Genomic DNA, 13089 nt, shown 5'->3' with positions numbered 1-13089 from the left:
ATCTCTTTTGGGACATAAAAAGTTGACAAGAGGCAGCTCGGAGAGTGCTCGAGGACCCCAAAAACAATTCAAAAAAACTAACTCAGCCCATAAATTTCAGACTGACCCTTTGAGAGAAAAGTGAAAATTTTCACAAACTTCCAGCCAAAACCTTCAACTAGAGAGTGAAAGTAAACTCACAGATCTTTCCAACCATATGTGGCATGTCCCTAACGGAGATCGGGAAGACCTCCTAATGCCCCTCGAAAAATACCCTTTTGGCGGACAAGGGAAAAAGTCCTGATATTTTTCTGAGGTGTTGGAGGGTTGGTTGCGAGTTGGGAAAAGAGTGAACTATTGAAAGAAATGAAAGAATGTTGAACCAAAAAAATTACTGGGGGTCAAAGTAGGAATGTTCTAGCTTAAGAATAGCTTGGTTTTGTCCCTTGATCAGTTCTAGATTCGTTCGAGTTAAGCCGAGAAGAGTGCACCAGAGTAAACCAACAATCTCAGAAAACCCAAAATTTTTTTGCTGGTGTTGAGCCCAGTTGGTCAAGCGAAAGTTTTTGAGAAAAATGAGGGACATCTGAGGAAAAAAGAGATTTGTGAGTTAAATTTGAGTAGATCTATTCAGTGTTGGTGCGAAAGGAGCAGACAAACGAGGTCCTACAGTCTGGTCTTGAAGACCAACAAAAACCTTCGTTGTTAGTTGTTTTGCTTTGCAGGTCCCATTTTCTAGCTCGAAGAACCCAACTTCCAGGCACATTCAAAAGACAATTTCTTCACTTCATCGGTCAAGAGCCACTTCACACAGAAACTAGGAAGCAAGGTAAGGACCCTATATATGTTTTTGCTCAATTTTGACAATGGTTTGACAGTGGAAAATCGAGAGAAAAACCAACCCAGAAAACTGATTTTTTAGGCTGGAATTTTTCCAAGTGGTGAACCAGTTCCAAGAGTCTTGCATGTTTGACTTGCTATGCCCCTTTTCATGCGTTACCTGTTTTCGTGAGCTTGATGAATGTTATATGGGAGTATAAATGATGCCTAGGTCAGCTCAGTGTGGTCTTTAAGTTCCTGTGTGAACCATGAGGCTGCTTAGAACTTGAGCCAAAAACTGAGTCGATCCATATTGGTTCTTGGCTGGTCTGTGAGGGCCATGCGAGTAGACTAATTGGTGAGGTCGTTTATATGTGTGTAGTTGATCATTCTCCAAGATGCTTGTTGAATTTGAAACTCCATGTTACATAATTTCGTTTGGATCGATTAGATGTTTGTGAAAGTCTCACATGTGGTAAGTATCAGGGCTTGAATCTGGGCATGCAACCTGTTTGCCTGACCTGGGTTCAAACCCAGATTTGGAAAATATGTTAGAACCGCAAATTTGAGGCTAATCTCAATCGTGGTAGTGTCTGTTTTAGGATGATATTTTTAGTTAATCTTGTTCTCTACATGTTTTAGTATAACCTTGATGCTTTAGCTCTGCTTAAGATTGTCTATAGGTGGAGATTGAAAGCCATGAACATGGCTCGGAGAAATTGGATTGGGTAATATAATGCACACCAGGTGTTCAACAAAATGCCCAAACAAAGTTTCAATTTTGAATTGGTTGATTCGAGCTTGGTTAATGTGATTTTTCTGTTCTAAGTTGGTCCATGTTCATGTGAATCAAGCATAGTTCGATTTAATGAATTAAAATTATTTTTCAAAACAAAATGAAAAATGAAAAACCATGAAATTTCCAAAAAAATCAAAATAATGTAGATCAATGCTAAATTAAGGCAGAAATGACATTTTTAAAATATTTATAATTTTCTAGAGTCACTTTCCTAATTTAGTTCTTTTTTTTTATTTTATAATCATTTTTGTAAATAATCATTTTTGCGTAGGTTAGAATTATATAGCGTAAATTCATGCATTTTAAGTAATTTCACGCATATTTAAATTTCCATTTAGCTTATGAGGGATCATGTCTTGGGGCTTATAACATCTCTATGTATATTCTTTGACCGGCAAGTATCGGGTTTACATTTCTGGACATTTACTTAGGTGCTTTCAATACTTGGTTGTTCCGACCAAAAAAAAAAACTTTACCTTTAGGATCATAATTGATAATCAAGATTGTATGACCACTTAGATAACCAACTTCCAAGTTAGTGATACCAAAATGGAATTAATAGAAATATTAACGTAATCAAGTTCTCAAACTAGAATCTCTAGTTGTGTAGAAAATGAGACGACACTCTCGCGCTCCGTTTGGTTTCTAGCTGACCCCAAAATGGCTAGTGGTGACCCTTAAAAAAACCTTAAGTCGAAAATACTTTAAAATGAAATCCAACGTCACGCAAGGTATGGGCTTGGGAGAGCCCGAGGCAATACCCCTAAACTCGTTTCTTTTTCTCCCGACGAAAAAAGAAAGTCGCGACAAGTCTTTTTAACCTTACTTCTTTTGGGTACATATTAAAACTTCTTCATGAACTTTCACCAACCTTGCCATGTTAAATGATATTTAAAACTCAGATCCACCCCTAAACCCAAGCTCCAAACCGTTGTGCACCTATTCTTTTGAAATTTCGCGAGCGATCACACTCTCACTGCTTCTGTTTCTCTAATTATGATTATCCTTCAGTCTCTGTTATTTATAGGGGTGAGCATGATGGACTGCACGAACCGGGATCGGACCGGACCGGCTAGCTTGGTTCGGTTCTCGGGAGTATCGGTCCGGTTTTCGGTTTCTAAAAGTGGAACCGGTTTCCGGGCGGTCCGGTTCCCGGTTCTAGGGTGGGAACCGGACCGGCCGGACCGGACCGATAAATATATATTTATTTATTTTGCTCAGAAAATATATATTTATTTACTTTTTTAAAATTTATGAAAAAAATAGAAAGCATTTTACCAGTTTACCTCTGCGGCAAATGTCCATTCTGTTTCCCATAAAGAAAAGACAGTTCAATGCTCTGAGATTAAAAAATAGAAACCCTTATCACTGTGGCTCTCTCCAATTCACTCTTGCCCTCACCTCTGAGGCTTTACCTAAGACATTCTATTAAGAAACAAGCTTGGATTTTGCCGCAGCACTATAATTAACGCTTTTGTCATATTGCAGTTGGTTATTAATTCATATCCTTGGTTAATAAATGAATAAGTGATTAGTTCCATTGGAACTGGATCGGACCGGTTCCCGGTTCTTGGGTGGGACCGGACCAGATCGAGAACCGCTCACCCCTAGTTGTTTAACGAGGCTAATGTATAACAGTAAAAGGCCTAACCCAATAAGAAGATAATCACGTAGTGCATTCAAATGCCTGATGTATTGAAACTCAAATATAATAATTTCCTTTACCAATTCGATATTTGTAACAATAGAGATTAGTCATTTCCTGGCACCAAAAGCCTACCGAATTTTTACGTAAAACTGTTTGCCTACCATGTAATTGCTTATTACGACACAAGTCATTGAGTTAAAATTTTAGTATTCTCTCGTCTTATTCTATACATGTTATTTCCTCCATTTTCTACTCCTATATTTCTATTGGGATCCTCTAAATTTTTGTAAATTTGTTCCCTGACATGAATGATACGTTAGCAACCAATTTAGATTAGCCCACATCATCCAAAATTTATTTTCTCGTCTTATTCTATACAATTGAAGGCTTCTTGAAAACGTGGAAGATTCTCCACCATCTTCTCCCTCCTTCGTTGATACCATAGTCGATCGCCCCTCCTCCCTCCCTCCTCTCACGCCGGCCTTCGCTACCGCTGCTGCTGGAGGAACACCTTCCTCCTTCACCGCCTTGTTTTCCACCATCCAAAGCGGTGGTGCCGACGCCTTGTGATTCGCACTTTCCAGCAGTTTCTAGACCTCGGAAAGGTGCAAATGGAACAGGGAGTACTGGGTTTGCTTGTCGACGGCAATGATGGCCATGGAGTTGTCCGGAGGAGGATTATCGAGGTTCACCGAACTTGGACTTGACGGGGGAGTCGGGGATGGTGGAGGACTCAGAGTTTCGCGACGACGATTTCTTCATGGCGTTTGATGATGGTTTTGAGCATATATTCTACCGATTGCGATTGTTGCCGAAGATTGATATTGTTGCTGATTGATCCCATATCTTCTGATTCTGGAAAAACAGGTTGGACTACCTCGATTGTTTTCGGTTATCCAAACAAAAACAGAAAAGAAAAGAGGAGAAACCGAAACTCGAACCGAACCGCCCACATTTTCGGATTAGGTTATATGTAGTTTGGGTCTCGATTCGGGTTGTGGCAAACACACATTCCAAATATTTCGAGTTGGTTCGGGTATCATAAAAACCTGATACAAATTGTTGACAACCCTAGTTAGAAGTACTACAAATAGGTCTATAATTAGAAAAATTCACTATAGCAAAGCTTAAACTATATCATAGCTTTATAGTGCCATTATCACAACAACCAGGCTACCACAAGTATGATTTCAAATGGTGACAAAACTCATCGTTCTATATCCTTAGTCTTTTTTACCAAAAAAAAAATCATAACTCTTTATTTGGAGTTTGGGGCTAAACCTATCTAGGCTGAGCTTTACTAATTCTGGCCCAAAATTAAACTTTTACGCGCTTGTGAATTTAGGTTCTATAATAAAATCTTACGATCTCAACGATATTTACAGTATTACCCATCTTACGATTTTCACTAGTAACATCACTCTGAAGAAAAGAAAACGATTGTCTACTGTACTTTGAAGAAACAAATGCAGAACTTAAAATGTCAGAAGCATTGTTAGAAAATTCTACATTGTTGAAGTAATACCTATGAAGTTGAAGAGATTCATGGAGCCATGAAGAAAAGTTTATTCTTCAAAGCATTGTCTTTAGCTGGGAAAGATCGTTCTGGAGAGTTGGCTTTCCCAAAGTGCGAGGGGAAATCTTCCAAACCCTAGAACCAATGAGTTTTCACCTAAGAGATCGACTTGCCTTTCTCGAGTTCTAGAGCGAGAAAAGTCTACGCTAGTAAAATGTTGAACAAAGAAACTTAATTAGACGAATGTTATACATGTCGAATCGAAGAAGTCATCCACCTAATTAATTAAATGGGATAGTAATCTAGACAAAAAAAATCAATAAATTCCATGTTTTAAACAAAGAGAAGGTCTGTCCCTTGCATTTGATTAGATTTGTTTGACAAAATAATGTTTTTTTGGATATAGTGGCCGGTGGCAAGGTGAAAAGATTGATTGAAGGAAAACTGTTAGGTACTTCATGAGTCCATAGACGTGTGGATCTTATTAACGAACGCTTCAGTGTACTAATTTAATATACTTAATCACAAAATGTTCGATTTGCAGAGTATTGATTGTGCAAAATACAAATGCAGTCGGTAACACTAGAAATTGCAATATTCTCTCATTTGGTGATTGAGTAACCTTGTGTCACTTTTTGACAAAACCACACATGACATATATATGCTCGAACACGTAACTTGGATCCACCATCAAGACTGCTCTAGATAAGACAAATTCCGCATTCTACGGAGTTAGGAAATGGTAGGGGTTTCATTGATGTTTAAGCGACACACCAAGATTTGTCTTGCGTCGTGCTATGTCCATGAACATAGTGAGATACTTCATCTTCTCAATTGTTATTCATGAACACCTAATCTTAAGGTTCACATTACAAAAGAAAACTATCTATAAGCATTGCATACTGCAAATTATTTTCATCCAATTTGAAAAATCTATTATGTTTTCAAGATTGTCGGATAATCATCCCTAAGTACTAAAATGACTAGCAAGTATCACCTAGAGGGGGGTGAATAGGTGAATTGAGTACTTTTTGATCAATTTAAAGCGGAAATAATTGATCACGGGCAAAGTCTGAACAATGTTCAGATTTTGAACAATCTTTGAATAGCAAATAAGTAAATGTGCAATTAACTAAATAAAAGGAGTTTTAGGGAAGAGAAAAATTGCATACAGATGTATAGTGGTTCGGCTTAAATCAAGCCTACGTTCACTCTCCCAAGCTAACAGCCTACTGGCTAGATTCCACTAGATGATCAATTAAGAGATTACAGATTTTGAGTGATAATTCTCTTGTGAAAGATGGGACACTCGATCTCACTTAATCACTCTTACAATAAGTCTCTCAAGATCACATATTTTAGCTCAAGAAAGACAAGTAACACTGGTTGGAGTTTGCTCAGACTTTGGAATGGATGATTCTGGATATCATCTCCCTTTTGATCCTCTAAAAGTCTCCTTTTATACTCCTCCATTTTCAAACTAGCTATTGGATAATCTTTAGAGGATCATCTTCCAATCTTCATCTTGGACAAATTTGTATAAAAATGATTGAGTAGCCGTTGAGTGACAAAATCTGAATTCCGCTGAATCTGGTTGCCCATATAACCATAACTTTGGTTTCCATAAAAAGAGCTTCTTCGTGTAGAAAGGAAACTTGTCTTGGGGTTGATTGTCAATCATATTAAGATATTTTGCTATATAAATATCCTTTGCAATATAGCCTTTAAGATCGAATCAATCAAGACTTTTCATTTGTGAAATCTAAGCTAGATTACTAACCGTTGTATTCATTCTGAGTTAGTGTCAAAGTCTGGATAAAATCTAGTTCTTGACTTGCCTTCAAAACTTAAGTCAGGATGGGTTGTTCTACAGAATTTGAACCTTTCGATTCCAATATGAAATTCTTCATTTGCCGTCTATAAAGTTTGAACTTTATCTTTGCGATATAGAATCTGAACTTCTCCTTCTGATTCATATTATGTCTGAATTTCCAGATTAAAACTTCCTGGATTTAGAAAGTGCACAGCATATATCAGACTTACACAATTCTCATGGATAGTTTTGTCAACTTCAAAATCTATGAGGAAATTTTCTCAACAAGTACTAGAAAGAATCGTTTTGTGGATCTTCTAGAAGTACAATACCGGCATGTTCTTATGAACTATTCCACCTTTACACTTTGACAAAATAAGCTGCGTCTCCTGTAATTAATAGTCATTATTAGAATACGCCAAAGTAGATGTTTTCGTCAAGAAATGGGAACAGACTGATCGAAAATAAAAACATCAACGTCTCGTTTACGAGGATTCAAACGCATGAGGAGGACCCGTATGTGTTTGACTCAATCCCACCTGCCTCATTTTCTTCCTTCCAGGAACCAAAAGTCTTCTCTCGTCTTTAAACTTTTTCTGAGAATCGAGAACTCGGTTTGCAATTTGATTGTGTCGGTCTGACCATGTCTCATCTCTTTGAAATTTCGTTGACAGAGCATTTCGAAAGCGTCTTCATCAATCGATCTCAGATGGTTTCCTACTTCAGATGGATGTATTGCATTCATTAATTGTCCCGGGTCTTTCACGAAACTACCGAGTATTTTTACAGGCTATTTTTGTGAATTTACGCACTAGAAATCTTACGATCTTACTGATGTTTTTACAATCTTATCGATATTATGGTTTTCACCAATAACATTAATCTAAAGAAAAGAAAAAAAATGTCTATTGTACTTTGAAGAAACAAATGCAGAACTTAAAATGTGAGAAAGCATTGTGAGAAAATTATATGTTGTTGAAGTAATACATATCAGGTGGGAAAATTGCAAAAAAAAGTCAAAAACCTATTGTACGGAAGCTAATTCAGTCATAAACCTTTCAATTGTGCCAATTTAATCACGTATCTAAACCTTTCATTCCGAATTTCTTCATGTATCTTGGATCCACCATCAAGACTACTACTCTAGATAAGACAAATTCTGCGTGCTACGAAGTTAGAAAATAATAGGAATTTCATTGATGTTTAAGCGACACACCGGGATTCGTCTCGCGTCGTGCTATGTCCATGAGCATAGCGAGATACTTCATCTGCTCAATGGCCATTCATCCACCTAATCTTAAGGTCCATATTATAAAAGAAAACTAGCTATAACCATTGCATTCTGCAAATTACTTTCATCCGTTTTGAAAAATCTATTATGTTTTCAAGATTATACAAATTGTCGATATCAATTACGGGTAATCCTCCTTAAGTTGTAGAAAGAAATGTTTTGCGTATTTTCTAGAAGCAGAATGCCGGCTAATTTCTTTTGAACTATTCCACCTTTTTACTTTGACATAGTAGGCTGCGACTCCTATAATTAATAGTCATTATTACAATACGCCGAAGTAGTTGGTATTAATCAGGAAATGGAAACAAACTATTCGAAAGTAAAAGTCAACGTCTCGCTTACGAGCATTCAAACGCATGAGAAGGACCCTTATGTCTTTGACTCAATCCTCCTAATACGCCGAAGTAGGTGGTATTAATCAGGAAATGGAAACAAACTAATCGAAAGTAAAAGTCAACGTCTCGCTTACGAGCATTCAAACGCATGAGAAGGACACTTATGTCTTTGACTCAATCCTCCTATAATTAATAGTCATTATTACAATACGCCGAAGTAGTAGGTATTAATCAGGAATGGAAACAAACTAATCGAAAGTAAAAATCAACGTCTCGCTTACGAGCATTCAAACGCATGAGAAGGACCCTTATGTCTTTGACTCAATCCTATTTGTGTTCATTTTCTTCCTTCCAGAAACCAAAAGAGTCCTCTTGTCTCTAACGTTGTCTGCGAATCGAGAACTCGGTTTGCAATTTGATTCGGTCTGACCATGTCTCATCTCTTGAAATTTCCATGACAGAGCATTTCAAAACCGTCTTCATCAATCGATCTCAGGTGGTTTAGTAATTCAGATGGATGAATCGCATTCATTGATTGTCCCGGGCCTTTCACGAAAAGACTTGAGTATTCGCTGCCTATAGCGGACCTTTAGTTAAATGAAAACTAGAGCTAGAACGGTTTTCCCATGTGGTCCATCTTAGCAATGCACAAACCCTTGTTTATACAAGGTAGATTTGATGTTATGAAGAAGACAAACTAACCCCGAGAGCAAATTGTTTAGATAGTGTAAAAAAAATTAACCTAAATCGAGCCCTTAGTGTGGGACACGTAACTGGTCGATCGATAAGTCACTATCATGGCCAAGTACAAGTTCACTCTATTATGGCTATCAAACTGTGTTCATACCCGAAATTTTCGCATTCGTTGGTGACTGAAGACTGATTAAAGAAAAACCTAGTTCCGACCCTCCACGAAAGCCATTAAATTACAATATTGACGAAGCCTTTTCCAATTTGGACTCTTCAATATGATCCCCGTACATGAAGAATCCAGGGTCCAACCTAAACGATTCCAAGAAATTTCGAACGATTCCGGTCAAATTTGAATTGTTGCGTTTCGGGAAACACAGTGAAGATGTGAGGGAATGAGAGACCATAAATACGCATGGCTCATGCATTGTAAAGCCATCACACAAGCTAGCTCTTTCTCCAAACTTGATACACTTGTTCCAATAGTTTCCTCTTTTCCCTCTCTCTGACAACTCCCAAAGGCACCAAGATCACATACTTGTTAGTACTTTCTTTCCTTCCGTTTCATTCAACCCGACTTGCAAATGGAAAGAGCAGCGTGTTTACCGCTTCAGCCTCCAACTTATGGAAATTCGATCACCATTCTGAGCATCGATGGTGGTGGGATAAGAGGGCTTATCCCTGGAACCATTCTTAATTTTCTAGAGTCGGAGCTTCAAGTGAGCACGCTGTATATGACTTTTTGTCGCATCTGTTATCAATATATTTCACCGATCTTGTTAGCATATTAGCATTCTTCACAACCTTTACAAATTTGTGCATAGAGATTTTGTTAACATAAATATATATCAATTTTAGTGAGCAAAACAATTTTCATTAGATTTATATAAACCTAGACGATTGGCATGTAGTTCTCGTAATGCATGCGTGTATGTAAAAGGTTTTATGCATGCATGTCCTAAGCAAACTTTAAAAGGACAAGACTGTTTTCTGTATATATATAAAATACATGCAACCAATCTTTATGTAACTTATATTTGATACACCAATCTCGATCAAAATATGTTTTACGAATTTTGCAGAAACTAGATGGTGAAGACGCAAGAATCGCGGACTACTTCGACGTTATTTCTGGAACAAGCACCGGCGGCCTCGTTACTGCCATGCTAACCACTCCCAATGAAAACAACCGCCCTGTATTCGCCGCAAAAGACATCAAAGACTTCTACCTCAATCACTGCCCTAAAATCTTTCCCCAAGACAGGTAAGAAAATACATAAAGGAGTTGCTAATCTCTCTTCTGGTTTGATTATCTCTTAACTTATCGAAATTAATAAATGTCCCTAAAACTTTGCAGTTGCCCTTTCACACCGGTTACAAAGATGATCAAAGCCATGGCGGGACCCAAATACGATGGAAAATACCTTCACAATGTCGTGAGGGAGGAGCTTGGAGACAAAAGATTGCACCAAACATTGACAAACGTCGTGATACCGACGTTCGACATCAAGAGCCTTCAGCCAACTATTTTCTCTAGCTATCAGGTCATTCATGTCTACATCATCTTCTTGAAATTTAAGAATAGCTCTAGGGATTTGAGGATATGTAGACAATAAACTATTACAAGGATTATCAACATTATTCTCGTCAAATTGTCGCCAGGTGAAGAAAGATCCGAGCATGGATGCCTTGCTCTCGGACATATGCATTTCGACCTCGGCCGCACCAACTTATCTCCCGGCCCATCAATTTGAAACCAAGGACTCCACGGGCAAAGTGAGAGAATTTAACCTCATCGATGGTGGCGTAGCTGCAAATAATCCGGTAATATAATCATATAGGCCTCCTTGTATATGAAATCTTAAACATGAATTTCCTCCCATGACATCGTACTTGAATATTGAGAGTTTGTTTTTAAATAACGTTTGACAATAACTAATTATATGTGATATACCCATTGTGTAGACATTGGTTGCGATGGGAGAGGTGACCAAGGCAATTATTGGAGGAAGTTCAGACTTCTTCCCTATAAAACCAATGGATTACCGGAGGTTCTTGGTGATCTCACTCGGGACAGGAACAAGGAAGACTGAGGGGAAATACACTGCACATGAAGCAGCCAAGTGGGGAGTGCTGGGTTGGTTGACCAGCGGCGGTTCGCCATTGATCGACGTCTTCAGTCAAGCCAGCGCAGACATGGTCGACTACCATCTCTCCGCCGTGTTTCAAGCCCTACAACTCCACGACAATTATCTTAGGATACAGGTACATCTAATATCTACAGATATTCGCGTGAAAGATTCCCTGACGAAGATTATTTCCACATGATGTCGCACGCAGGGTTGTTCTACGCTGATCATTGCATTTTCGTGGCTTGATTTTTCAGGATGATACCTTGAGTGGTGTTTTGTCATCCGTGGATGTGGCCACGAAAAAGAACCTGAACGACCTAGTCAAAGCTGGTGAGGTATTGTTGAAGAAGCCGGTCTCTAGGGCTAATTTGGAGACCGGGGTGTGCGAGCCCACATCCAGCCAAGAGACCAACGAAGAGGCTTTGATAAGGTATATGCATTAGCAATCACGAATGTTTAATTTCCCGACGATGATTTTATGATTTATCACTTTTGGCAATTTTAGGTTGGTTTGACTAATGTAACTTCGTTTGATATATGTTGCAGGTTTGCTAAACTACTCTCCCAAGAGAGACAGCTTCGCCATGCAAGGTCGCCTCATGGACATGCCAATGCACCGATGTGATTATGGTCGAGGACAAGCAATTTTTCTCGCATATAGTTGCTGGATTTGTAGTTTGAAGTTGGGAAGTATTTGACCTTTGTCTTTTCTTTATTGAATTTCCATATGATTATTTTGTTCTTGAATAAACCCTTGGGCCTAGGGCTACGATAGACTTTTCGTTTATTCAATAAATCCTTGGGAGGCTAGGGCTAAGATAGATTTTTTGCCATACTTGTAAGTTTTTTCTATGGAATAAAGTTCTCATTACTTTCATGACTTGGTATTATAATTATTTTGTTGCGATGAGAGTCGCATCTTCCATCTATCGTATAGAAAATGGCAAGTACATTCACATTAGGGGTAATATGCCCCTCACATAGTGATGGAACAAAATAGAAAAACAATTCGATAGTTTGAAACTATAACTTAATTGACTAGGGAAGATGTGTTGAAATAATTTGTTATCTTGAAAAGAAGTGATTGTTAAACATGAAAAGAGGCAATTGTTGGATATGAAAAGAAGTGATTGTTGACATGAAAAGAAGTGATTGTTGATCATGAAAAGTGGTGATGATTGATCATGAAAATTGGTGATGATGGGAATAAGGTACCTAATCACACGAGATGTGTTAATTGATTGTATGTAAATAAAACCAAATCATATATTGTTCATCACAATTGTTCAAAAATAACTATTCATAACAACTCTCTATTCTACACAACATTCTCTCTTCTTCACTTTTCACACACAAGTTTCACAATACATTCAAAGGTAAAATTCTAAGAGAGAAATTGAGTAATTGTTGAACTCGTTTCTCATTGGCTTTGGTGTATATCTTAGAGGTATATTTATTTTAAACTCGGCAGCAATAATAGTGAGGGCAAATAATACCTTAAGAATAGCGATGATCATCACGTATCAAAGCATTAAAGAGCCATAAAACTACTGCTTTATCTTCGTTAGCAATCGAATTTCCCGAAAAAAATGTACTTTTAATGTTTTACACATTATGCGGGCAATATGCGGCTATGATATATTGGTCTTCTTGACATAAGTCCAACGGTATGACATAAAAATTGAGAAATGCTTAATCTTTTTTTTTTTTTAAAGAATCTATTTAATTGTTTTTTCATCTTGTTTGGAACTCAGGATAAAGAAGTTAATAATGACCCTTTGCCATATAGATGAAGTATATAAAGCTAAATAAGACAAACGTACAACACAAGCAGGTGAGATTTTTCAATTGTTGACAAGAAAAAATTATATGAACTAACATACTGCAAATTTCCTTTATAGCAGGAAATATATTAGATAGATTTCGTCATAACTAGCTAATGTCAAGGGTGAAGATAATCGAAGTGAAGACCAAAAGTGGAGCACATGTCATCTTTTATATGCTCCAATCTAAATTTCACTAATTGGTAAACTAAAATATCTCAACTTTTGGTTGAATACATATCAA

General features: G+C 37.6%; 1 protein-coding gene across 1 annotated transcript; it reads left to right on the top strand.

The window, feature by feature from the left end:
- Positions 1-9344: 9344 nt before the first annotated feature.
- Positions 9345-11707, top strand: LOC115675825 (patatin-like protein 2). The gene is made up of 7 exons (XM_030598609.2): positions 9345-9609; positions 9973-10154; positions 10248-10434; positions 10553-10714; positions 10856-11155; positions 11277-11452; positions 11569-11707. Exons 1-7 carry the CDS (start codon positions 9475-9477, stop codon positions 11645-11647), a joined length of 1221 nt encoding a protein of 406 aa, XP_030454469.1. The 5' UTR covers positions 9345-9474; the 3' UTR covers positions 11648-11707.
- Positions 11708-13089: the final 1382 nt, after the last annotated feature.

This window comes from Syzygium oleosum, unplaced genomic scaffold, assembly GCF_021117445.2.
Source record: "Syzygium oleosum isolate NSW1041296 unplaced genomic scaffold, Sole_v2.1 Sole_v2.22, whole genome shotgun sequence".
Classification (NCBI taxonomy): Eukaryota; Viridiplantae; Streptophyta; class Magnoliopsida; order Myrtales; family Myrtaceae; genus Syzygium; species Syzygium oleosum.
Note: the sequence above shows the minus strand (reverse complement) of the source record. Positions and strands in the feature narration are given on the sequence as shown.

Coding starts and splice junctions, on each gene's coding strand:
- LOC115675825 (XM_030598609.2), top strand. CDS start 9,475: ATGGAAAGAGCAGCGTGTTTACCGCTTCAGCCTCCAACTTATGGAAAT. Junction 10,155..10,247: donor AAAATCTTTCCCCAAGACAG/GTAAGAAAATAC, acceptor AAAACTTTGCAG/TTGCCCTTTCACACCGGTTA. Junction 10,715..10,855: donor GCGTAGCTGCAAATAATCCG/GTAATATAATCA, acceptor CCCATTGTGTAG/ACATTGGTTGCGATGGGAGA.